This window comes from Pezoporus flaviventris, unplaced genomic scaffold, assembly GCF_033815535.1.
Source record: "Pezoporus flaviventris isolate CSIRO_AGI_PZ_B2104156 unplaced genomic scaffold, CSIRO_AGI_Pfla_v1 ptg000066l, whole genome shotgun sequence".
In the NCBI taxonomy this organism is placed as follows: domain Eukaryota; kingdom Metazoa; phylum Chordata; class Aves; order Psittaciformes; family Psittacidae; genus Pezoporus; species Pezoporus flaviventris.
Genome location: NW_026892614.1, coordinates 20,545,752 through 20,569,931, shown reverse-complemented (window position 1 = coordinate 20,569,931; position 24,180 = coordinate 20,545,752). Strand labels below are relative to the sequence as shown.

Sequence of the window (24,180 nt, the reverse complement as noted above, 5' to 3'; positions counted from 1 at the left end):
GGAAGGAAGGAAGGAAGACTAATAAAAGATAATGATGATGGGTCAGTGCCAGAAGGGATTCTGCAGAAGAGGGAGAAGCATTTAATAAGCTTTTATCTTCTGTATTTTGAGAAAGAGACAGACAATGTATACATACCAGAAGATGATGATGGTGTTGATGGTGATGATGAATGATGATTTCCCTTCCAACTCAAAAAGAAACCAAGAGGAAGCTCCAAAAGGCAGGCATTTTAAAATGAATGTGTTCAGATAACTTCGGACAGAAGGTGCTGACGAGCTCTCTGAGCTACTGGAAATTATTCTTAATAGCTGTCGGAAGTTGTAAAGTGCCAGAGGACAGCAACAAAGGCAGTGTGGTGTAACACTCCAAAAGGATACATGAGTTAACCTGAGTAGTTGCAGATCTGTCAGCCTGAAATCCATTTTGGACAAAATAACTCAGGAGCTGACATGGAGAAGGAAAAAAATTAGGGAGTGAGGCAATATAACAGGTGACATTTGTTATGCGTATGTGGAAACTAGATCTTTTAAATTCAGTTATCCAAAATGTCTTTTCTCAGTAAACATGCTTGGTTATTAAAAATAATAATGTCAACGCAATACAGTCAGATTTCCACAGGACATCTACCTTCATTTTGCATTACATTTTGGCTATAAACTTAGAATGATAAGAATCAGTACTGCATACAAGAAATAAGTTAAAATCTGGTTGGGAGGTTTCAATATGTATTTGCAGTGCAGGAATACTCATTGAACGGATGTCTCTTTATTGTGTCCCATAAGGATCTGTTCTTAGATTTTACTAGTTAGTATTAATCAGTGACCTGAAAAAAAAATACAAAAGCATTACCAATAACATTTGCAAATGACAGAAACACTGGGAAACAAGCTGCTAATGCAGCATGATGTAGGTGATTCAGTAAACTGGGCATAGACAAAGAAATACACAGTTAAATATACATGTAAATTTAAACTCTGAGGAACTAAAAATGTTACACATACAGGACCTTGGGATACAGTCCACGGGATTGCATCCCCTGGACTCAATCATGGGATGCAATTACTGGCTTGGGGATTATAATAGATAAGTACTGAAGGTTATGCTGTGGCTAAAAAAAAAAAGTAATGAATTGTTTCTTAGCTATTTAAATAAGTGTGATACTGTATTACAGAAGATCATACTACCTTAACTCGATTTCTCAGATTATGACTGCTTCTGCAGTAATATCCAGTACTACAAGATATTGAAAAACCAGTGAAGTTTCAAAGAATAGCCATCAAGACCATGAAAGACAGGAAGATATAACTTAAAGTGAGCTTAAGTCTCCCAGATCTCCTTCTTGGGTAAAAACAAAAAAAAAAAAAACAAATCTCCAAAGCAACAACCAAAAGCAAAGCATTAAGCAGCTTTTAATTGTAGAATGAATGAAATTCTAGAGTAGCATTCCAAGAGAACTATTGGTATTGAGGAACTTACCAGGCTGGATTTTAAAATGCCGTTAAGTGTACACATGCAATTACAGTGCGGAGAGTCCGTAAAGAAGATGCTTGAAGAATCATGATTCTATTCTGTATTCCTAATATATGCTTCCTATTTCAAAGCAGTTGGAGTCCTTGTAAAATCACAGCTTCTAGAACACTTGGGAAATACAGAAACTTTTAAACTTAAGTGTAGCAAATGTCTGCAACATTTATTTGTAACATGTCTATATAACTTGTCGGCATGGTTGGTCACACAGATACCCAGACTGCATGAGCATGAGCCATCCAGTCTGGGAACTGCCCGTTAGAGTGTGCTGGGCTGTAAATCTAGGTTAAATAGTATTAAACTTCTAAATACTTGACTAGCTAGCTACAGTTTGAAATGCTAATGCTATTTTCTCTCCTGTGTTGGTTGTGAAAGCTCCAATATGTTGACATTACAAACTCAACAAGGCTTCTGCAGACACGAAAGTTCAAGTCAAGCAGTTCAGCATTTAGAGCACTCATCAGAGAAGTGGGCAATGCAGGTCCAGTTTCAAGTAATAGGATAAGAAATTACAACTTTTACACAGGAGAGTGACTTAATCACTGAAATATAGAGTTTCTTGAGCTGGGCTCTACTGGATCCAGCTGCAACAGAGTTAACTTTATTCACAACAGCCTGAATGGGGCTATGCTTTGGATTTGTAGCTAAAACAGTGCTGATAATACACCAGTGCTTTGGCTATTGCTGTACAGTGTTCACACAGCATCAAAGCTTTCTCTTTTTCCCACTCTATCCCTTCCTTTCTTCATAGTCATTAGGCTGCGGATAGGCAGGAAACCGGATAGGGATGCAACCAGGACAGCTGACCCAAACTGGCCAGGGGTTTACTTCATACTATATGATAAAGCCCCAGCAATAAAAACTGAGGTAGAACTGGAGTCTAGGCTTCCAAGGGGACCATTGTTTGGAGACTGACTGGGAATAGGTCTGCCTATCAGATGTGGTGAAAAGTTTCTGCTGTTTTACTTGGTTTCCCCTCTCTCCCTGATCTATTAAGCTATCTTTATCTCAACACAAAAGTTTTCTTGCTCTTGCTCTTCCTATTTTCTCTTCTTGTCCCATTGGTACAGAATGGGGAGGAGTGAGAGAGTAGCTGTGTGAATGGTTGTTCTGGGCAGGGCCAACCCACCACCTGGAACAATGAACACATAAAAAGTCCCTGCAAAATACAACTGTAATATTTCAGACCAATACTTCACAAAATGTTATTCCCATCTTCTCAGAGGAAAAGTCAATCCGGAATCTCTTCCAGTCAGTGTGATCAGTGAGATAAGACGTAAAATAGGAACCACCATTGTGTTTCCCTCCTTAGATCTTACTAAGAGTGCCCCACAATAAAATATTTTTTTGATGTTGAAATAATTTATTTTCAGTTGTCCAAAGCACTTTTTTTCCATACTAAATAAATGAATGAATTATTTATCTTTACAGCTGAGCTGTAGCCAATCACAATTTCGAGGTAAGGCAGGATTAAAGTAAAACATCCCCATTATTTTTGTTTGTCTTCTGCATGTAACTTTGAAACATATTTAGATCCCTTTTGTCTACTAGGTCTATTCCTAATTAAGCAGTGAAACACAACTCCTTGATTTATGCAGAACTTAAATTCTCTGAATAAAGTCAAAGTTGCAGAAATTAAGGGTAAAACATCTGTGCTTGAAGGTGTGCATCATCACCACTGTCTTGCTCATTAAAATGTATGGAGAACATCCTTTTTCCTTTATTCTACATAGCAATGCCCTTTGTCATCACAAAAATAAAGCCAAGTTTCTCTGAGACTGAAATTCAAATGCACATTACCATGAAGCAATTCTTTATAAAGATTTACATTTTCAGAATGTACTTCTGAAACCTTTCTACATACAAAATAAGGCAAACTGAAGAAATATTTTTTCTATTAGGAGGATGTACAGGCTTTCCCTCAGCTCCCCTGTTTTATAAGCCTCTTTCTTCATATATAAGCACATTTTCCTCCTATGCATGTACATTTGCATTGAAATTGCGTAATAATTATACCCAAAACTTCTTCCTACAAAAATAAGCGGCAAATCTTCCATTGACATCAATGGAATGAGTTGAAAGTGAACTCTATTTTTAGATTAAAATAACTTACAATAATAAAAGGCGAATTGTGATCTGATTGTGATGACTACAAAGACCCAGAGTTAAAAGCAGAGCAGTTAGAAGGTTCCTGTAAGATGTTTCTCTCTTTGGAAGGTGCTGATCAGCAAAACCCAAATTACTCCACAAGAATCTTTTCATTTCAACAAATTTCACCCCAAATCAAGGCAGCCCAGTGCTGTTTAGTGGAAACTCCCTGTCACCTTCTGTGTTTTCCTGGCTGCACAATGAAACCTGCCTGCAGAGCAATGAAGCATATGTATCAGTTATTCTGAATATGAGCTGTAATTAGTAGGGTTTCTTTAAATTTCTGTTTCTCAAAATATAGCGCATTCTGAAATTTAAGCTAGTATTTGTTAGAGGTTAGACCATTTAAGATAGCTTCCTTGGAAGTTAAAGATTGTACCGGTATAAGGAGGTTGGCAGCACCAAAAAGCCAGCAACCTTCTACATGAGAAGTCTTTGTGTGATGGAGACACAGAAGTAGCTCCTTTCTTTTTCTGTTTTGTGTATTATTTTCCTGCGTGGATTATGATAAAAGAATTGTCTGAGCTTGTGAATTTAAGCGCATACAAATTGGCACTCTAAAAGTGTTCATTGAAAAAGAGAGAGGAAAATAATCCAGGTGACATTTACCCTAGTGTAATCCAGTTTGTAGCGAATGAATAATAAAAGCAAAACAAATGAAATACCTAAAAGTACATCCTAATTCTTATATGGGCAAATACAATGTATTTTCAGCAAATACAATGAATATACAATACTTACCTTGATCTATTCACTAAATTATAGAAGATAGCCAGTCTAATCAGTTATTTCAGAGCTCCACTTTAAATTAGGACACAAATTAACTTTTACTTGTCTCTTCAACGGAGCACCTCCAAAATCCTGCCCTTTTTCTCCATTGTGCTGCAGCCTTTCTTTAGTTAACCCACCCATTAGTTTTCATATTCCTCTGATATGCACAGTTCTAAGGCTGTTTGGTTTCCCCCTACCCTTTTGCACTACACAGACCTTTGCAAGACTTACAAATGTTAGTTTTATTGGTAGAACGCTTTTTTTTTAAGATCAGATAAGCACATTGTCCTTAATCTTGTAAAGCATGGGCACTGCTGTGATCTGTGCAGTCTCCAGAAACTGTGTCCTGTAAGCATGCAATTAATTCTTGCTCTCTACAATTCAAGTGCTTGAAGTTATTTACTTATACTAGCGTCCACATGCCTCTTGGGATCAAGCAACTAGTGTCCACAAGCCTCTTGGGATCAAGCAAGAGTATTATACACCTTAACGGATCTTTCCATAGGGTCAGATGTGTGGTTAAATTTCAGTCCCATTGACTTCATTAAAGCCACATCATGGTTCTGAATGTAAATACAGATGTATTTCCAGAATTTTAAAGAGTATTTTATTATATGTATGTTCTCAGGATATGAACTATAAAAAGCAGTGATGTGACTTCGGATATTTGTGGTACCAGCACATTTCTGCTTCATACTTTGCAGGCAACACTATAGCTGTGATAAAAGTGGAATATGTTATTCACCATGTATTTGGGCTCCATAGAAAAGGCACAAGTAGGTGTGACAAGGTCAACAAGTTTTCAAACATGGCAATACTCTTAAGTTTTCTCGTAAAAGGATGTTAAGAAGTTCATTGCATGAAGGGAGAGCATCTATAACATACTGATTGTTTCTCAATCAACCAGAAAATATTGATGCCCATATTCCTCTGTTAAAATCAAAACAAATATTCACAAAATTCACCACTTAATTCCCCTCTAGAAAAACTGCTGAGCAAAAATGTTGATTACCCAAGCTACCAACTTCTTTTTTTCTCTATAGTGGCATTTTTATTATTTATTTTGCATGGACTGTCAGATGAATTATATCATTTTATGTACAAAGTAGCATTCTAATTAATGAGACCATAGAAAAATGTCACTGCATCCTTCTGGAAAACTTGCTCTTTTCTTCAGTCACAGGGGCTGACATTTATGTCACAAGTAAGCAAATAAGTGTAGTATAAAACCCGCATGAAACTGAAAATTTCCCCCAAGCAAACCAAAATAGGAATTAAAGGGCTCTGTAACATAATGGTAAAATGCATAACAAGCACCAATTGCTGGTAAGGGAACAAATACTGACTTAAAATTATACATGTAAACTGCAACAGTGGACTGAATGTGACTGAGGGAATTATTTTGCACTGAGTTTCTCTTCCTCTACAATCAGTATCAACAACATAGGATACTTTGAATTTTCTGAAGCAGCTGAGCAGATGAGTTAACACATGAACATTAAGCTACTCTTTAAATCAAACTTTTTGTCCTGCCTCCTTACATAATCAAAACTATCCATAAATCAATAAGACTTAATGTCAGGAAGAACTGTCAGCCCTTCATATCTGACCACCTGTTTATGCCAGTCCATACATTCAGTCCAGACCCCACTGTGCTGTGTCCGGTGGCTTGCATGTTAAGTGAAACTTTTCTGGAACATCTGCAGCCAATTTTGATTAGGCAACATCTAAAGTCTGAAAGCTCATTTGTCCCAGTGGTTAATCACTATCACAAGTAAAAATACTTGTCTTTTTTTCTAATTGGCTTACCAGCAATTGGCGCTTGTTATGCATTTAACCATTAGGATACAGAGCCCTGCAGTTCCTACTGCTTTTGTTTACTTGGAGGAAATGAAACATTTTTTGATAAATCAAGCTGTATCTCTTTGACAAACCAGATAAACTAAGATGGTTTAGAGTCCTGCTATAAGGCATTTTTTTCAGCCCTCAAATAATTTAGAGCTTCGTCCCTCTTTTCAATATTTAAACTTTTGTTTTTTTAATCTTAACAACAACTGAAGAAAGAATAGCAAAATTAATGCTAATAATCCTTAGACTGAAGTAAAATTCCCACTCTCTCAAGGATGACATTAGGTTTTTGTATTTTGGGTTGGGGCTCTCTTTGATGCAGTTTCTCTATAGCCATATAGTATACTTAGGACTTCTTTTAGGGACAAAATTCTCCTATATAAGTTTGAACATGTGCTTTGTTCTTGTATTTATGGTTAACATCTAAATGTATTAACATACATTTTCTTAGATTGGGCCTAGCTTCCTAAGAGATTGGAATCTTCCCTTTTCATTAATTGCCATTTCATAAATATGCATATCTTGTCAGCAGTTATGCTTTTTATATCATTGATTAAGACAGTGTGGCATTAGACCACTTTTCAAGCTCTGTGCAATGCAGTAGACATAATCTCATTTGATGGTCACTTTCTATTTGCTGAGGTCAGTGTGATGAGTTTTAATTTATGAGACATCTGTTTTTCTGACATTGCACAGTGCTTTTTTTGATAAAAATATGCTGTAATAGTAATTCAGTGCCTCACAGAAATCCAAGATATTTCATCCACACTGTTATCTGCAGCTACCAAGTTTGCACTTTTATCAAGGAATAAAATCAGGTTTCTTTGGGAAGACCCATCTTCCATAGAGTCACACTGATTGGTTTTAATTTCATTTCCTTTTTTTTTCAGCTGAATCCTGAAGCATCACATTATTACTCTTCTGAGGATTGCTGTCTTGGCAGCCAGAGCTGCCTGGCATAGCTCATTTGTCTTTTGCCTTTGGATTTTTGGCGTACCTCAACGCTGTCCATTTTTGATTGTTCCATAATACACTGAAATCAATACTCATTGCTTCACTCAGCTTCATAACATTGGGTTTGCACTTTATTGTCCTCATGCTGCAGGCTTGGACCTTTACTACATCTTTATCCTTCCCTTTTGTAGGGTGCCAATAATGGGGGACACCATTATAGGCATTGGTAGGGGCATGTGCTTGACAGAATATTGGCCATCTCTTTCTAAGGTCAGTGACAAATCCAGAAGGAGCTCCTGGAATATCTTCCTGTCATTCTCATGATTTCACCTACCGGTGGCAGTTTGTGGGAAGAAGGAGAAATTCAGGCTCTGAGTGACTGGCATTGTGTCACTTAGGATGCACAGCCTGATCTGTCCAATGTCAGAGTCCTGGTCAAACTTGACAGTGGTTTGAATCAGGCAGGTATTAGAGGAAGGCTAAGCCTATTTACCAGGAAGGCAGTGATCCCTGAGGACAACAACTGTTACGCCTTGGGGAAAGGAACAAGAAAGGACTAAGTGATACCCAGGTTGCCAGGGCTGCTGCCTAGTTCATTCCCCCCTCTCAACTTTGTTCCAGCAAAGCAACTGCCCCAGCTCAGAATTTTGCTTCATATAGCTGTAGAGTTTTTAATCTGATCCTAAATATGAGTTTATCCTTCCAAGGAAATATGTCCTGGCAAATAAGGATATCCTCTGAGAGAATGCTGTCAGCCCACTTCTTGAATCCATTCTGAACAGTTCAGTAGGAGTGAATTTTAACTTTCCAGTCTCTCAAATCATCCTACCAGTTTTAGCAATGCTAATAAAATAACATTCCTTTATAGTACTGTCAATACACACATCCGCATATTTGCTGCAAAGGCAAAAGACTGAGATTTACACATGCAGAGCTTTCATTCAGAGAAATACATTCTCACTAGGAGGATCACCATCTTTCAATACCCAGCATGATGATCTAGATGCCAAATTTCCATTTGCTAAAGCCTCTCCACAGCACCATGTGGGTTAGAAAGGCTTATATAAATAAGCATGAAAGGTTTTCTCACTTCCTGACAATTAATTACAAATTTATCTTTTATATTTGACTCCACAGAGAAGGAGACATTCAGTGTTCAATGGAGCCTGGCCAGACATTTTAAGAAAGTATTTATGAACACTTATTCAGATTTTAAATAGCTGTCACTTCAGCGATATTCATGCCTGGTTCTTATTGTTCTTTGCCAGGATGAGTTTTGTTTGAAATGTCTGGGAAATTACAAGCTTGTATAAATCCATCTGTATCCACAGATGAGTAAGGATGAAAGTTGCTGGTCAAAAAAATGCAAATTGTGACTGAATTTAAGAAGTTTGCTCCTCAAATTATTTCCAGAGAGAAGCAAGAGTTAAATTCACTGGGGAATTTGCATGGGAAGAAGTGAACTAGATTCAGCCTTCTTCTAGTTGGAAGGAAAAAATTACGTGTATGAATACCCTCTAATATCTATGCAAATCCAACAAACACATTTTTCCTTCACACTGTTTTTCACTACTTTCAATTGACTATGAGATTCTTCTAGCTGTGGGATTCACAAGCCCTGTGGATTTTTCATGCTTTCTGAGGAATGCCAGTCCCATAACCTGAAAAGATAACATCTGACGACCATGCTGATCCCCATCCAGGATCCACTGGACTCAATGGAGGACTGCCAACTAACTTCAGTGAGCACTGGGTCAAGATGCTTACAGCTACACTTGCTCTCTGCACCAGCGTGGGACATGACACTCTTTGTCTACCAGAACTGTCAAATGCCTATCCTTACCACAGTTCTATTAAATTTCAAAGGGATTTACAAGTCATTGTTCTCTGTTAATATAATTCAAATTTACTTTAACAAATTCTTTTGTTTATAAATATTCAAGAGAGAATACAAATGGAAATGGCATTTTGCAACAAACCATGGCATTTTGCAACAGACAATATAACTTTTCAGAAAAATATCTGTCACGCTGGTTGATACAAGCCATCTAGTCGGTGGCATGTCACAAGAGGAAAGGACAGCTTGTGATGCACTGTGCTTTTCATTAAAAAGCACCCCATGTGTCACAAAACACTATTAACACACCCTGGCTCTGTGTGTAGTACTGCCAGACTGTAAGTTAGATAATGGAAAATGAAGACAGATCTCACATACTGTGTACCGATTACTTTTCCATGTGTGTTACTCATCTGCTCATTGAACTCACAAAAGTAGCAACTACTGATCTAATCTTGATCTACAACTATTAATCTAGATTTGTATGCTACAAGACCTAACTAAGCAAAAAATAGTCTGTAATTGTACCTGAACTTTAGTCATATATGGACAGAAAAAAAAGAAGCTGCATGTTAAATTTATTTTAAAAAAAAGAAAAGAAAAGAAAAAACAGTACACTAATATTTAATTTAAACCAAAATAAATTATATAACTATGAGAAAGCTAAGTTCAAGGACATTAAAAGGAACAGCCAAAAAAGTGAAATGCTAACAAATTACATGAACACTACTCAGAAGTATATGAGAGGCTGAAAGCCAAAGCTCCAAAAGGATGAGAAAAGCCAGCATGATAAAGCAGAAAAGTAAATTTCCTAAAGCTATTAAAATGAAACAAATAAAATAAATAAAAAAATAAAGCAAATACTTTAAAAAGTCTAAATTGTATCCTAATGAGGAAAAGAGAACAGAGTATACCTTGATAAATGAAATATAAAACCACAATAAAACAAGATAGAACAATTTTGAGACATAAAGGCATAAAATCTAATAGCCCACCAGTCGTCAAATATTCCCGAAAAGGGAAACTTGCCTGATATTCAGTGATAACCAGTTATATAAAAAAATCATATAGGGAAGACAAAACCATAACAGAAAAGTCAAATTAATTCTCTCAGTCTGCACTGGCTGTGAAGGTGGATAGAATGGTTCTCATACAAAGGTCACTCCTTATGTAGGATAAGACTGAACTGTAGTCCCAGGTGTTAATAGAATGTATTTTAGAACAAATCTGTAAGATAGACTTTAACAAATTGCCCAATACCAGCTAAATTTCTGCTGTGGTATGTTACTACCAGTTAAACTGGCCTTAGCACCAAAACAGACAGAAGCAGTAAAGTTGGGTAATTTTATATTTTCATATACTAGTTTTCATTTTTTAGCAGAATATAAGAGACAGTACAGAGGCATAGAGGGTAATCCAGTGAACAAAAGACACGGGATTTTTTCAAACTTCAGATATTTCTGCACAAAGCAATTGGTAGGAACCTTAACAAAACCAGTATTAATGCACAAATAAATAAACATGCCATATTAGGGAAGAATGAACATAGCTTTTGCACAGAAAATACATACCTCAGAAGTTTATTAGACATCTTTGTTGAAGCAGGGAACCATATGAATTACACAATCACCATGGAGTACTTGGAATTTAAGAAAGCTTTTGATGAGGTTTCTTATTAAAGGCTATGACAGAAATACAGATAATATGGTATAAAACAGAAGGTCATGGATTAATAATTCACTAACAAATGGGAAACAAAGTGCAAGAACTAAATATCCTGCAGGAAAAGTACAGGAATAATACACTACTTTCAACGCACATGAGGAAAACCCCATGTGTAACAGCCTCTGAAGTAAGCTTTACCATTTAAGAAAAAGGTTTTGTTGTAATTTTAAGGTATTTTCTGATGGCATCCACTCAGTTCATGGTGGCACCTAAAGGCTAAAAGACTACTGGACATTTGTTGGGAAAGGTCTGAGAGCAATACTGAAATCGTCACTTCACAAGTGAGTTTAACCATGGTGTACCCCCTCTCTGAATACCAGATATAGCTCTGTTTCTCCACATTTCATATTGGACTTAGAAGCAATTAATAATCAGGACTAACAAACAATGAGAAACTTTGTATGAAGGTAATGCAGTCATCAAGGAATAGCTTTAAGCAAATAATAGGAAACACTTGTTCACACAACACAATTGAGTTATAGAATTCATAGAATCATAGAATAGTTAGGTTGGAAACAACCTTAAAATCATCCAGTTCCAAGCCCTCTGCCATGGGCAGGGACATCTCACACTAAACCATGTCACCCAGGGCTCTGTCTAACCCAGCCTTGCACACCAACAGGGATAGAGCATTCACAGCTTCCAAGGCAACACATTCCAGTGCCTCACCACCCTTATAGTAAAGAACTTCTTCCTTATATCCAATCTAAACTTCCCCTGTTTAAGTTTTAACCCATTACCCCTTGTCCTATCACTACAGTCCCTAATGAAGAGTCCCTCCCCAGCATCCTTATAGGCCCCCTTCAGATACTGGAAGGCTGCTATGAGGTCTCCACGCAGCTTTCTCTTCTCCAGGCTGAACAGCCCCAACTTTCTCAGCCTGTCTTCATATGGGAGGTGCTCCAGTCCCCTGGTCATCCTCATGACCCTCCTCTGGACTCTGGTCTGCAGCTGGACATTGAGCCATTGACCACAACACTTTGCATGCGGTCATCCAGCGAGTTCTTTATCCACCGAGTGGTCCACCTATCAAATTGATGTCTCTCCAATTTAGAGACAAGGATGTCATGCGGGACCACGTCAAACTCTTTGGACAAGTCCAGGTAGATGACATCAACTGCTCTACCCCTGTCCATCAGTTCTGTAGCCCCATCATAGAAGGCCACCAGATTGGTCAGGCAGGATTTCCCCTTAGTTAAGCCATGCTGGCTGTCACCAATCACCTTATTGTTTTTCATGTGCCTTAGCATGCCTTCCAGGAGAATCTGCTCCAAGATTTTGCCAGGCACAGAGATGAGACTGACTGCTCTGTAATTCCCTGGGTCATCCATTTTCCCCTTCTTGAAAATGGGGGTTATATTTCCCTTTTTCCAGTCCTCGGGAACTTCACCTGACTGCCATGATTTCTCAAATATGATGGGCAGTGTCTGAGCAACCTCATTTCCCAGCTCCTTCAGGACCCATGGATGGATTTCATCAGGTCCCATGGACTTGCGCATGTTCAGGTTCTTAAGATGGTCTTGAACCAGATCCTCTCTTACAGTGGGCCCAAGGTCTTCATTCTCACAGTCCCTGTGTCTGCCTTCCAAGACTTGGGTGGTGTGGTCAGAGCATTTGCCAGTGAAGACTGAGGCAAAGGAGTCATTAGGAACCTCAGCCTTCTCCAAATCCAGGGTAGCCAGTTCTCCTGACAGCTTCCAGAGAGGGCTTACAATCTCCCCAGTCTGTCTTTATTTGCAATATACCTGTAGAATCCCTTCCTGTTATCTTTCACATCCCCAGCCTAATTTAATTCTAACTGGGCCTTAGCTTTCCTAACCTGGTCCCTAGCTTCCCAGACAACGTCCCTGTATTCTTCCCAGGCCGCCTGTCCTTGCTTCCACCTTTCATCAGCCTCTTTTTTCCCTCAAAGTTTCCTCAGCAGCTCCTTATCCATCCAAGGAGGTCTCCTGGCCCGCCTGCTGCACTTCATTGTTATGATACTATAGAGACTGAAGTATAAATAGGCACAAAAAGGCGTTAGACAAATTCATAAAGGAAAGTTTCATTGGTAGCTGGTACCCCCATTTACTGAAGTACTGGAGTGGTGAATGTATGCTCTGTACATGCCCTGCTCTTGCTTCTTTTAATATTCAACCCACTGTTGGAGGACTAGTACAGCAGTTTTAATATTTCTTTAATTTTGAACAAGAAGCAGCAACAGCTATGATTGCTTCAAAGATCACAAGACTCCTGCCACCTCTCAACAGCCAACTTTATGCTGCATTGATAAGCAAACCACATCTAGAAATTGTTCTTTAAGCTGTACATTAATAGTAGTAGTAATGATAATAACAATAAAAAGAAAGAAGATGAAGAAGAAGAAGAAGAAAATAATAATAATAAAAATAATAGTAATGATGCTTGGGAAAAGCTCCAGTCTGAATAATAATAATAACAATAGCAATAATAATAATAATAATAATAATAATAATAATGCTTAGGAAAAGCTCCAGTCTGAAAAAAACAGCCAGCAAAACCTAGCTGGTTACCCGCTGGATGACATTCATTTGCTGTACACCTCTCTCTACCCACCTCTGGTGACATCCCTTAAGCATTCGTTAGATACCTATAGGTGAAGGGATGGTTTCTTTAGGTGAAACGCTATTGTAGTTCATGTCCAGTCAGTTTCTGGTTCTCCCATTCAGACTGCCAGCACAGGTGTTAATTACTGCCACCTGGGATGGTAGCTTATGCTGTGAACACCTGCCATCCACCAAATATACTGAAACCTCACTTTGTTTCACATAGGTCAGTGAGCACCAGTTAGCAATGACTTTGGTATTTTTCTGCGTTTCATGGGGCAGGTGCAATGCTTTTGGTTTCCCACTACAGTTACCAGCTCACTGATGCACCAGACCCCTGAAGGATGTTTCTCAATGGGTGACACTACTTCTAGTTGTATGATTTCACTTCACATAGCTTTTGGTTTCTGTCTGCAAAACCTAAGGACAAGTACCTTCATATTATGAACCATATGCTCAAAGGAATATTTTAGAGGCATTTTCACAAAGCTTTTCAAGAAAGCCAAGACCATTTGACATTTTTAAATTCAGCCTTCGGTGAGACAAGAATCCTGCAAGAGTTCACAAGGATTGTGGGACAAAAAACTCTGAACACAAGGGCATAACGCAATAAAAAATAGAAGTAAAACAGAAATGAACTTATGGTGCTGACTGATAAATATGAACTCTAGCAATATTGCTGAGAAGGCAGGCACAGAAGTTCGATGAGTCCTTTGAGCTGATTTAACTCATGCAGCTGCCAGTTATGCAGTTGAAAAGCTATATTAATTTTTAAGTTAGGAGTACTGCAAAGCAATATATTTTGAGGAATTTCTCCTGACCTCTCTGGTGTTTGTCACCCACAGTAATTTTGTCAACATCAATCGATATAAATGATTCTCCCAGCACTTTCTAATAAATGGAATGAATGCATCCAATGAAGGGAGTGGTCTAGTCCCTACCTGTTTTCAAATTAATTTCTGTCGTCCATGGGACATATCTCTCTCCCTTTTTTCCCTACCACAAAGGATGGAAAAAGGACCGTTAGTGAAGCTAGTTAAATAGAGGAAAAAAATTGATTGGAATTTGCGTTTGTGAACATACATTTCAGGCACAGTTCACAACACTTCATGAGGTAAACCTTTAAGAGAGTTTCTGTAACTGTTGGTACCTACAGAAATATTTGTAACCACTGAAATGTCAAACACATGAGCTGGTCTTGCTGTTCCCTATTGCCTGACCATAATATTATCAGAAAATATCAATCATCAAATGACACTGTGGAATTAATAATATAACATTGTTAGAAACAGCTGTAGGAACACCTCGTGAGAAATTAAACACAATTGTATGAAAATTATTCCTTTGAGCTATTTGATGGATATTGCCCCATTTATCTTTGAACAGAAGTATTATCTTCTAGAAAGCTATTTTAGTGAGTTCTACTGAAAGAATTTATTTCCTGTGAAATCTGCAATAAAGTGCAAGATTCACTCACTTCCATCCTCCTTCCAACATATATAACCATGCTTATGAGTTTTCTGTATGTTACTAGAGTGGAGAGTGTACAGCACATTATCAAAAATCATTGTGAAGATAATCTACCTACTATCTACTTTGATCTGGAAGTCTTTACAGCTGTGCCATCTGCTTCATCATAGTTAATTTTAAGCCTTGTACTCAAGAATAAGAAACATCCTGGCAATACAAATCTGACAAAATTGATCAAGAACAGAAACATCTTAGTGCTCCTTAAAATTAATCCATAAAGAATCAAAATTTGGTGCAATTAACTTAATCATTCCATTTCCAAAGTTGCTTCTACAAAATCCACATGTTAATCTGTTGGAATGGAAATCTGTTTATAAAGGGGTATGTGTACATTAACGCATAAGAATGGTCCATAAATTGCAAACAGTACTCAAGTGGATCTACTCTGCACATTCAGATTTTTTCACAGAATCAAACAAATCTCACATACATTTCATAAGGTTAACACATATGCAACAATTTTAATTAAAAGCCAGGCACAAGCATTAAGTATTTCTATTTTCTTATTCAGAACTTCTATATTTGGGAGATGAAGTGATAAAAAGGCTTCTTACACCATCATCCCTCAAACTTCACGTATAAGAGGAACAGCTAAAAGAGGGACTTGCAGACTCGGTGCTGATTACTAGCCAGGGTGTCAGTGTTTTGTGAGTTTTGGAAGTTGGTGTAACCTACAGCAATCCTACAACCACTCTGCATTTTCTGGAGATGACCTGATCACCTTCTGTGCCTTAAGCATCAAAACAGCAGAGGTCATGTCTGCCACCTCTTGCCTTGTCCTGAGGCAGCCTAGGGGCTCTCCTCCAGGCAAGGAATAAAGTGTTCCCTGTAATTCTTCACAGTTTCACCAAATAACCAGTGTCTAGCTGGTAAATTGAGAATAATACTTGACTCTGAGGTTATCACTGAAGACCAGACTATTTCACTTGGAAAGTAAACCTTAGTGAGTGTAACTCCTTCTGCCCTTCTCACACTCAGGATTCTGCCCAACTTAACACATGAGCTTTTGATGCCTGTGATTTCCATAGGAAGCCTTGGCTCAGAGTTAGGCATCTGCTTATGTGGGTTTCCAGGTAAGAATGACTTCCCATCCTAAGAGCTGAGATGTACACACACCATGAACTCCAACTCTGAACTACCTTCAAAGAATCCTTAAAAAAAACAATAGCCCTGGAAATGCCTTGCAGCTACTATACAGTCCCATAGCCTTCCACCGGCAGATGCACAGATTTCTCACATCGTTTAATGACTGCTGCCCACTCTGGAAGAAAAATGCACTCTTGTGATGTGCAGCTATGCCTAATTGAGATACAGAATGAAATAACCAAACATAGTAACCCGCCTTTCTTTTTTCTTTAATGAGGGGCTTTATGTGTCAATTTTAACCTAAAAGGAGAAATGTGCTATGTGGGCCTTTGGAAACAGATCTTACTAGCTGAGAAGTTTCTACTCAAGTGTAATGTTTATACCTCTTAATAAACAACTGTGCAAATGTGCAGTTATGGCATACCTACATGCAACTTCATGTACTAGTGTGTAGATTGTATATATGAGATAGTATATAGTCAAGTGTCGTCAGCACTAATTAGCACCAATACTAACCCATGAAGAATAAACTTCCATATCAAATGCAAAGTAGGATATTGGGGACTACTTAAAGACACCATGCTACATGAGTGACTATTATCTTCATTCTTACAGCATGTGTAAGCTTCACGGTAAGAAACATGGGCACTGGATTCTGTGGTATTTATTTCTGATTTTCATTAAAGGTATAATTAAGTATATAAGACTGGTATTGTTCAGGGCATTCAAATAATTCCAGTTAGAGTATAGGAGATGAGGAAGGGTAAACAGAGGACCTGGATGGTTCAGACTGTCTGACAAAGGGCTCATCACTGCTAGGCTCTTTCTGTGCCTCTGCCTTGGGTCAGTGTAGACCGAGGAGCACACCTGCTGCACCTGAGGAGCACACTTGCTGCACCTGAGGAGCACACCTGCTGCACAGCAGGTCAGTCAGCCCAGTGGTCTCGTTGCATCCCCTTGTGGCTGGGTGACTGCGGGAGCTGAGAATTGTCCACACCCATGAGAACGAAAGGTTGGGGAGGAACTAAACATCTTTTCTGTTCTCAAGAGGTGGCCAGGCTGGATCTGGGGTACTCAGAAAGTGAGACAATTAACTTCCCCTCAATGTCAAGCTGTGCATTTCCTAGAAACACTCCCCTTTCTCGCAGTCCTTGCTGGAGTGATTTTCCAACCCTAGAATTCCTTCCAGAGCATTTTGCAGCCCACCATAGAGTAGAGGCCGATGAGTAAGTGTGGAGGAGGAACGTTTCTAACTACACTTTATCCCCATATTTCCAAACATAGCATGGATGGAGCAGCTCCTGCTCATGACAACTTATTATTCAGAGTGGTTTTGTGTTGTCTCTGAAAAATGATCTCACCTTTAAGAAACCAGCAAGCAGATCTCTCACAGTGAATGCATGGGATTTGAAAAAAACAGAAATTTAACACTTTTCATGAATACTAACAGAAAAAGAAAAAATAATAATGAAAAGTCTTTTGAATACACCCAATAGCAATAGGATTGGGGTTAATAACTTGTCTTTCTGGAAAGAAACACAGAAGTTGAAGCTTCATACACACTTCCAGTGGAATCTGTAGCTTGAATCCAACAATAAAGGCATGGCAGATACGGATTAATAATAATTTTGAAAAGCAAATATGAATCTCGAGTGCACCATCTGCAAAATCCTTGTGCTGTTTCCTAAAAGGAGACTGTTGCCTTGTAGGATAGAATTGATGCACTCTTTTCAAAAGTATTACCTCGAAGTCTATAAAAATATCTTGCAACAAGCATTTTTCATCAGCCAGTAACGTACTCATAAAAATGGATATTTAATCAAAATTTCTCACATTCGACGACTGGAATTACAAATTATGATTTTTTTTTAAATGAATGAATAAATAACCTTCATAAACTGTTGTCTCTTCCAAAAGAGGTGAGTCCTACTAATTTACATCGACAGAGGTAGAGACGGAGGGTGCAGGTCCCTGGAGGCAGCTCCTCAGGCACTGAGAGATAGCAGAGCTCCCCGAAGTGCCTCAAAGGGAGAGACGGTGATTTGCATCAAGGAATTAGCCCCTTTCATGTTTATTTTTCACCCTGGCCTTCCACAAAATCTAAATCTATCTGCCAGCAATAGAGAATCTTAATAGCTCGTGTTCAAATCTTTTTAGCAGTTTGTTTTCCCATCTGAATAGGGCATAAATGAACTGCAAATGTCAGCTCATTGCTTCCTGCTCTTACTCTCCCCTCGTGCCCACCCCAGATTGCAGCACTTCTGGTTTAGGGGTCCAGTTTAACCCAATTCATCTTTAAATATTGCGTATGCATCTCTTCCTGGAGATTCGTTTATTTATTCATCAATATGTATGTTCTTCACTCTTTTTACTTAGTCATTTCTGTGAGAATGAAAGGTGTGGAGTCAGCTCAGGAACCAGAGGGAATCATAAATCAAATCCTTGTAAAAGACACAGTCAGATGAACAGAACAGCTGCAAAACTATAGCAATAATGTGGTCAGTTTGCAATTTTGTGCTTAAAATTCCCATTTTGAGGACCGTAACTGGACCATACGAATGTCACAATAACACACCGCAAGACTTTGCTTCCCATCAAATACAATTATTTCTGTCTGTCATTTATGCTGGTCCACCTAGCCTGGTTATAAACCAGCATTCCCTTTTTTAAAAATACCCTTACTAGTGATATTTGTCTTTCGATATTTAAAATCGATAAAACCTGTTGACTACTAACAGAATTTACAGAGCACTGTTTTTCACTATTGTTGAAGCTGCATAAGAGCCTGCTTGGCCGGACCCGCTGCCAAACTGGACACTGCCTTTTCCTCCCCGCGGGACCTGGCTTTGAGGCTACCTGGACTGCAGGGGGATTCTCCGGTTTCTTTTCCTGTGCTCGCAGTCCCAGAAAGCCTGTGCACACGCCGCCCAGTCCGCAGCTAATCCGGAGTCCCTTCCGAGCCCTAACTCCGCTTTGCCCAACTTCCCGGGGCGGCCGCGGCTCAGCCGACCAGCTGCCAGCTGCCATCCCTTAGCTTTTATTGAGACATGCACAAACCGCTCCGTATCTGATTGAGAACGGGGGGCAAGACGCCCGCAGAGACCCGAGTTCTTGCAGGCTTTCCTGCGCTGTTGACCCACCACCACCGCTGCCTGCAGCCGCGGTGCCCGGAGCCTGGGGACGCCTTCGCGACGGAGAAAACTATGTCAGTCCGTCCGCCCCGTCCGCTCAGCACTCCTCCCCTTTCCCCTTAAGTGGCAGCACCCGGGCTCTCCCAAGTCTCCCGGCGGTGACCCTCGAGCCCCTGCGGAGGGCGTAGCGCCCCAGGGCCGGCCGGAAGAGGGCTCCCGGAGGAAGGTGCGGGCTACCCCGTACCTACCTTCCGTATGGACGGCGGAGACGTAGGTCCAGTTGTAACGCTTGACGATGTCGAGCATGGCCCTGGCTTGCAGCGTGTCGGACGGGACCACCCTGAGGAAGTATTTATACAGCGTTTTGTCGCTCAGGTCGATGCTGGTGGCAGAGTAAGCGATCTGGGGGATGTCGAAGAGCTGGAGCAGGTTTTGGACTTGGATAGCGACCGAGCTAGAGCCGGGGCCGATGACCCCCGCGATGGGCTTTTTCAGTCTGCCCTGGGGCTGGGGCTGCGAGTCGGAAACGCAGCGGGTGCCTCCGTCCCGATCGTCTCTGATGGAGATGAGGGAGTCCCGTATAAACTCTATGCTCTGCTCCAGGGCCACCGAGGAGTGCCAGCAGGAGTCTCGGATTTCGCTGCCCAGGGTAATGTTAGGCAGCAGGACGGGGTCAGCGTTAATTTTATCCAAAGTGTGAAACATGGCTTCTACTCTCTGGATGCCGTACTGCTCCCGGATTTCCCCGCACTTCCTCTCGGGCACTTTCTCAGCCGGCGGCTGGTGATGGACGGAGAAGAGGGCCCCGATGATGACATCCCCGTCCATCCGAGCTACTGACCGCTGCGAGGAGGCTGCAGAGAGAAGCACTTTCCGCTCGACGCTCCTGGGCAGCACGTCCATCTCCAGGAACAGAGCAGGGAAAAAGACCAGCAGCACGCCAATCATGGTGTTGCACGATGTCATCCAAACCCAGGTTATGAATTTCACGGGCTCCTCTTGCCTGCACATGCTTTAAGGACATGTAGGAAATGGCATGCGCTTCCCCCCACCAACGCCCAAGTTGCTCCAAATAACATCACAGCGAAGTCCTACAGCATCGCTCTCGAAGGTGCCAAGGCAGCCGCCATCCTACTGACTTTTAACCTGCTGGCATAGAAACGGGGGTTTAAAGCAGGCTGATCGGGAAAGCCATGTACAAACAGAGCTCGATAAAGCAACCCCATAGAGCTTGGGTATGACTGCTTTCGCAAACACCCAGGGCAATTTGAGGGGTAAACCTCTCGAAATGAAGTTTTTAACATATGTCTTTATTTGCCTTGACATAGTCGTATATGTTAACCTTATCTGACCACGCCTTTTCAAGCCGAGGCGGGTGCTCCCCGCACCTTCCGCCGGGGAAGGTGTGAAAGTTTCCCAAGGGAGTTCGCTCATCGGACAAACGTCCTAACCCGGCCCCGGCGGCCCCTGCCCGGGAAATGGGGTGACAAGTACTTCTCACGTTCTGACTACCTGAAGTCATCTTCCGCACCTCAGGGATTTCCTTGCTCGGTAATGAAAGGGGTGAAAAGACAGAGCGAGCAATCTGCCCCGCCGGCGACGGGAAATGTCATTTAAAGGTCAGCGCAGGGAGGAAGAAAGGAATTACTTTACAGTTCAGATTAACTTTTCCGCGTGTAGGGGGCAAAACTGTAATTCTTCCAGGCACACACACATACAAGCGGGTTTAAATACATACTAGTTACTAAGGCAACGGTGGGCAGAGTCCTGATGTGCCTTACCGGCACGCCTGCCTTTGGCAGGCAGGCTCCGAGCGGTCACCGGCGGTCACCCCGGTGGCTGGGTTTGGAGGCTTGAAACGCCGCGGTGGAAACGGTGGGCGGCGCGGGCCCCGCTGCCGCTACCACCGCCGCTGCCGCCGCCCGGGGAGCTGATAGCGTGGCCGCGCCGAGTCCCTGTTGCACCACGGCGCTGTCAGCACCCGGGACAGCGCCCGGCAGCCCGCCCCAGCCCCGCCGGCTTTTACCCTGCTGCCTCCTGCCCCTCTAGCCCCTGTCCCGCTGTGCCGGCACCCCTCTGTCTCGGTGCCCCCGTGTCTCTGCACCGGCCCCGCCACCGCCGGCTCGGCAGCCCGCCAGCACCACTGGGCGCTTCCCCCAAACTTCTGCCCTTCTCCCGGCGCTGCGGCCGCGGTCCCACCGCATGCACACACACACACGCACCCTGAGACACCGACCCCGTCAGCGGCAAGCACCATCCCGGGCTGGCCGCCGCTCCCCCGACCCTGTGGCGGGCAGGCGGGCTGGAGCCGGGGCCGCGGGGGTGCTGCCCGGCGAGCGACGCGGAGGGCTGGAGACGGTCACGGGGAAGGCGATGCTCCGAAGAGAGCCGCCGTCCTGGCTGCATGTGCACACACGCCCGCAGGCACAGCTGCCTGAAGTCTGCTCCCCGGGCAGCTCCGAAGCCCCGATCCCGAGCGCCTTCTGCCTGCTCGCCCGCCCCAGAGGCAACCCCACCGCTGAGCCCCGCGGCCTACTTGGAAGGTCCCCCCCGGGGCCGTACCTGGCCGGGCAAGGCGGTGGCTCCGTGCCCGCCCGGAGCAGCCGGCACCGGCGGCTCTCCGGCCGCCCCGAGCTGGCGCGCTGGCGGCGGGGCGAAGGCTGTGGGCTGGGCGCTGGTGCCCTCTGTCTTCAGCACCGCTCCACCGCAAGGAAAAAAACAGGTCATCCCGGGCTCATCCATTATCTCATACGGTAGGATCAGTCATTTTCCCCCCCTCTCTTTAATTTCTTCGGCTATTGTCTTGTAAACGAGTAAGCAAGCCTCATCAGGAGCAGTCTGCGGCTGCAGGAGAGGTGTTTCCTCTCACCTCCCGCGGCTCTTAATTCGGTATCTTCTCGCCACAATTAGCAAGAGAGAGAGCAAAAGCAAGAGATTGCTGCGGCTCGAAGGGGACCCAGAACCGTGCTCGGGAGATCCGAGACAATGAAATGTGCCGGTCTGCTACACGGGTAGGGTTTCGCTACTAAAATAAATATTTATACTGAAGGAGAAGAAAATACTGCAACAAGATAAATCACCTGTAAGGATAAAGGCATTGAGATTACAGTTTTCAGGTCAAGATGAATCTAAATGAAGCACGTGAGAGGCATGTCAGATTAAAATAATACCAGATTGAATATCATAATTCAGACGACCTGCTTGCATCCCTAACACAGGTCTCGGGTGTTTTACTTGACTGTAGAAAAGTTAAAGTTAGATTACCTCCCCACTGGGAACTCTATAGATATTTGCCCTACTTTTGAAAGAAGAGGCAAGGACAAACATTTAACTATTGCGCATTCAGAGAAGAGTTTGCAGTGAACACTGCCTCAGGGGTGTCTTCTCCCTCTGTCAATATTTGAGCTTGTTTTACTGTCACGCAGCTAGCTATTTGCCTGTGCTGTGCATTTATTCATGAGGCATGTTCATTAAGGAAGACCCTGGCCAGATTTGCTGATGCCCACTTTCCCTGCAGGTCATGTTTCCCAATGAGGGAGCAAGGGGCAGAGGGGCTGCCTGTCCTCTGCCTTTGGGTATGAGGCTCACCCAAGACACTGCAAAGCCAGCCTAGGGCAGCTCAGCCAAGACTGCGCCTGGAGGGGCTTCCAGATGTGCATGTAAAGGGGGAATAAATTCCCATCATCCACACTTAAATAATTAAACCCTCGTCTCTGCCCTTGACACAATGAACCTGCAGCATGTCAGCAAATGATTCCAGTGGTTAAGTGAAAGGTTTTCTCCACTGGCTCTCACAGGGGATGCATTTGCAAATGCTCCCATTGGTCTTTCCCAACATTTAACACCCTGTAGCCTTCATCCCCTCCAACCTGGCACTCACTAAGACAGCATGTTTTTCTGCTGATGCTCATGCATGTCTGTCACACAGAGCTGCTCTGCCTCCTGTGACAGTCTAAGCTTTGGTGAGACTGAAGAGTGGGTCACCAGATCCTGATGCCCAGCCGTGGCCTTAACTGCTGCCTCTCCAATCCCTGCAGCACCAGGTACAAGTAGGTAGGAACCAGAAGAGGTCTGGCGCTCATGAGAAGACACCTGGGATGTCACAAGGCTTTAGGAGAGGTTAGGAAAAGAGGGCACTGGGACTGCAGGGCCTTTGATATTCCCCAGATCATGGGGAAGAAGGCAAAGGCATGGCTCTGGCTTCTCTCCTATATATCCCAATCCTGCCCCAACCCACAGATCTAATACTTCTGCCCTCAGGAACAGCTCATGCCCTCAGCCCTGCTGTCTTCTCAAGTTTCTTAACATATGGTTCCTTTATCAGCGGTAGCCCCATCCTTGGAGCACTACACAGGACTGCATTTTTTTGTAGAGATATGAATTGCCATAAGACAAGACGAGGATCAGGTCAAGAACAGCACAGGAGCTGGTGCTGGCTTGTACGCAATGTTTACTTACCTGATGTTGAATATTTTTCCTTCCTGAAAAGGAGAAAAAGTGAACAATTTTCAGTCTCCCATGTAACACAACCTAAAAATCACTTGGCACTTGATTGAAATATTTTGATGGCATCAAAAGTGTTTTGTTCTGTTTTCCTTTTAAACATTTTATACAGTGTAGGACAGTGTATCATTATTTTTACTTCAGATTAAATCAATCAGCTTAAAATGGAAGTTCTGTTCCAGTATTTCTTTAGAACTCATGGTTGGTTTTTTTTTTCTCCACAACAGACATATTCCCATTAAATATTTCTATTTCATCAAAATGACCTCTTTCAACAGAAAATTTTCTACTGGAAAAGTTCTGGTCAGCTGTAATGAGAAAGGCCAATGTATTGTAGCAAATGGTTTGAAAGGAGGCTTGTTTGGGGTAGCAAAGACTGAAGTTTAGAAATCTGGCCTGCTAAGACCCCAGTTTTGTTTTTTTCAAACACGGCTCCTCTCTCCTCTTTTTCCTATCAAGAGAGAAAAGTCAAATTACTGTCTAGTTGTGAAGACTCTCCAGCTAAATTATTGAGGAGATTTAAAGCTATTCTGCAAGGATCAATGCCACTAAAAT

General features: G+C 42.0%; 1 protein-coding gene across 8 annotated transcripts in view; it reads right to left on the bottom strand.

The window, feature by feature from the left end:
* Positions 1-22,472, bottom strand: part of GRM1 (glutamate metabotropic receptor 1) — a 183,362-nt gene extending 160,890 nt beyond the window's left edge. For 2 of the 8 annotated variants that reach the window (XM_061471478.1, XM_061471477.1), the window contains exons 1-2: positions 21,685-22,472; positions 19,371-20,271 (exon numbers count right to left, since the gene is read on the bottom strand). In XM_061471478.1, coding sequence (XP_061327462.1) covers positions 19,371-20,133 — 763 coding nt within the window. In that variant the 5' untranslated portion in view covers positions 20,134-20,271; positions 21,685-22,472. Of the gene's footprint in view, positions 1-19,370; positions 20,272-21,358; positions 21,660-21,684 lie in introns of those variants that run through there. The other 6 variants (XM_061471480.1, XM_061471479.1, XM_061471476.1 and 3 more) reach the window with 5 other exon arrangements.
* Between the last annotated feature and the right edge of the window lie 1,708 nt (positions 22,473-24,180).